Source organism: Penaeus monodon, chromosome 19 (assembly GCF_015228065.2).
Source record: "Penaeus monodon isolate SGIC_2016 chromosome 19, NSTDA_Pmon_1, whole genome shotgun sequence".
Taxonomy (NCBI): domain Eukaryota; kingdom Metazoa; phylum Arthropoda; class Malacostraca; order Decapoda; family Penaeidae; genus Penaeus; species Penaeus monodon.
Window position 1 is genome coordinate 14,148,719 of NC_051404.1, and position 1,354 is coordinate 14,150,072.

At 48.0% G+C, this 1,354-nt stretch overlaps 1 protein-coding gene across 2 annotated transcripts in view; it reads right to left on the reverse strand.

The window, feature by feature from the left end:
• The window catches only part of LOC119585077 (ATP-binding cassette sub-family A member 3-like), a 16,804-nt gene continuing 15,450 nt past the window's right edge, over nt 1–1,354 (reverse strand). For both annotated transcript variants that reach the window (XM_037933697.1, XM_037933698.1), the window contains exons 24-25: nt 664–1,275; nt 1–437 (exon numbers count right to left, since the gene is read on the reverse strand). In XM_037933697.1, coding sequence (XP_037789625.1) covers nt 174–437; nt 664–1,275 — 876 coding nt within the window. In that variant the 3' untranslated portion in view covers nt 1–173. The remainder of the gene's footprint in view (nt 438–663; nt 1,276–1,354) is intronic.

Consider the following 1,354-nt stretch of genomic DNA (forward strand, 5'->3'; position numbering starts at 1 on the left):
ATGAGGTTGAAGGTCCTAAAATGAAATTACACAAAGGTATCTTCTAGAAGCCCTAGAAGTCATTGTCTTTTAATAACATAAAAAAATTCCTAAAGATAACATTCACTGTACACATTCACGATCACATTCTGCCAACAAGCAGAAGACGGGCACATGCAAAGTTAGACGTGACTTCACAATTTCGTGACAACTTCCTGAGGAATGTGTTTATTCTGGTTTTCGCCCGAAGCTTCTCTGGCAAAAGTCAAAAACACCTGCTCCAACGAAGTGTCAGACGCGGCGTAGTCCTCCACGATAGACTCCTGCAGGTTGGCGACGGGGCTGGCGACCACGTCAGTGTCTCGGTCGCTGGGTTGTCTGCCGTTCTTCAGCGCTTCCATCACGGAGAAGAGACGCCCCCACGATATCCTACTTGGGATCCTGTACGACAACATGCCCTGGAGGATACCACAGAATTTCATTGATAGAGCTTTTAGCGTGTAGAAAATGGTACGAATGACAATGCATATCTTTACAGCGGTGGAGATATTCATTCGTATTCACACCTTCTACAGTGTTGCCATAGTGATAGTTCAGCCTATTTATATGGTGTTCGTAGAAATCTATTTTTACGCATTTCCAACTTAAAAAGTACTAAAGCCCTCTTTAGCTCTGGTTCCTTACCTTATGTTGGTCTATAATCACGGCTCCAGGAAGACAGTAACTGATGGAACTCTTTACTTGCTGAACCTTTGATGTGTAGACGTCTTCAATGTTTGTAGCGCCCTGGGGACATAAGCCATGGGTTCTCAGTTTTATCTGGAGACTGTAACCTTGGCCAAATTTAGCCTTCAAGTGGCTCGTGGTTCCTACACAACGAAGGGTTCCACGAGACATGATAATGATACGGGAACATAGCGCCTCGCACTCCTCCATGGAATGACTGGTGAGGACCACACTCTGGCCGTTGTTGATTGCTTTCGTGACGGCGGTCCACACTCGGCGCCGAGATGCTGGGTCGACGCCTGAGGTTGGCTCGTCAAGGAACACCAGCTGCGGGGACCCAACTAGCGCCATGGCAGTGGAGAGCTTCCTGCGGTTTCCTCCCGAATATGTGGAAGAAGGGCGCAGCGCACATTCCGTGAGACCAACCAGAGTCACCAACTCGTTAACCAGGCGCTTCATCCGTGCGTCGCTGACTCCTCTTAGTCTGCCCACGAGCGTCAGCATCTCGATGGCTGTCAGCTCGCCAAGAACAGCGTCGAATTGAGGGCAGTAGCCTATCTGCTGCACAAACTGTGAATGGATGAACAATATATGGTGTTAAAACAACTTACAAAATAGAATGCTCTTCGGGTCAGTGTGACATGTAAAC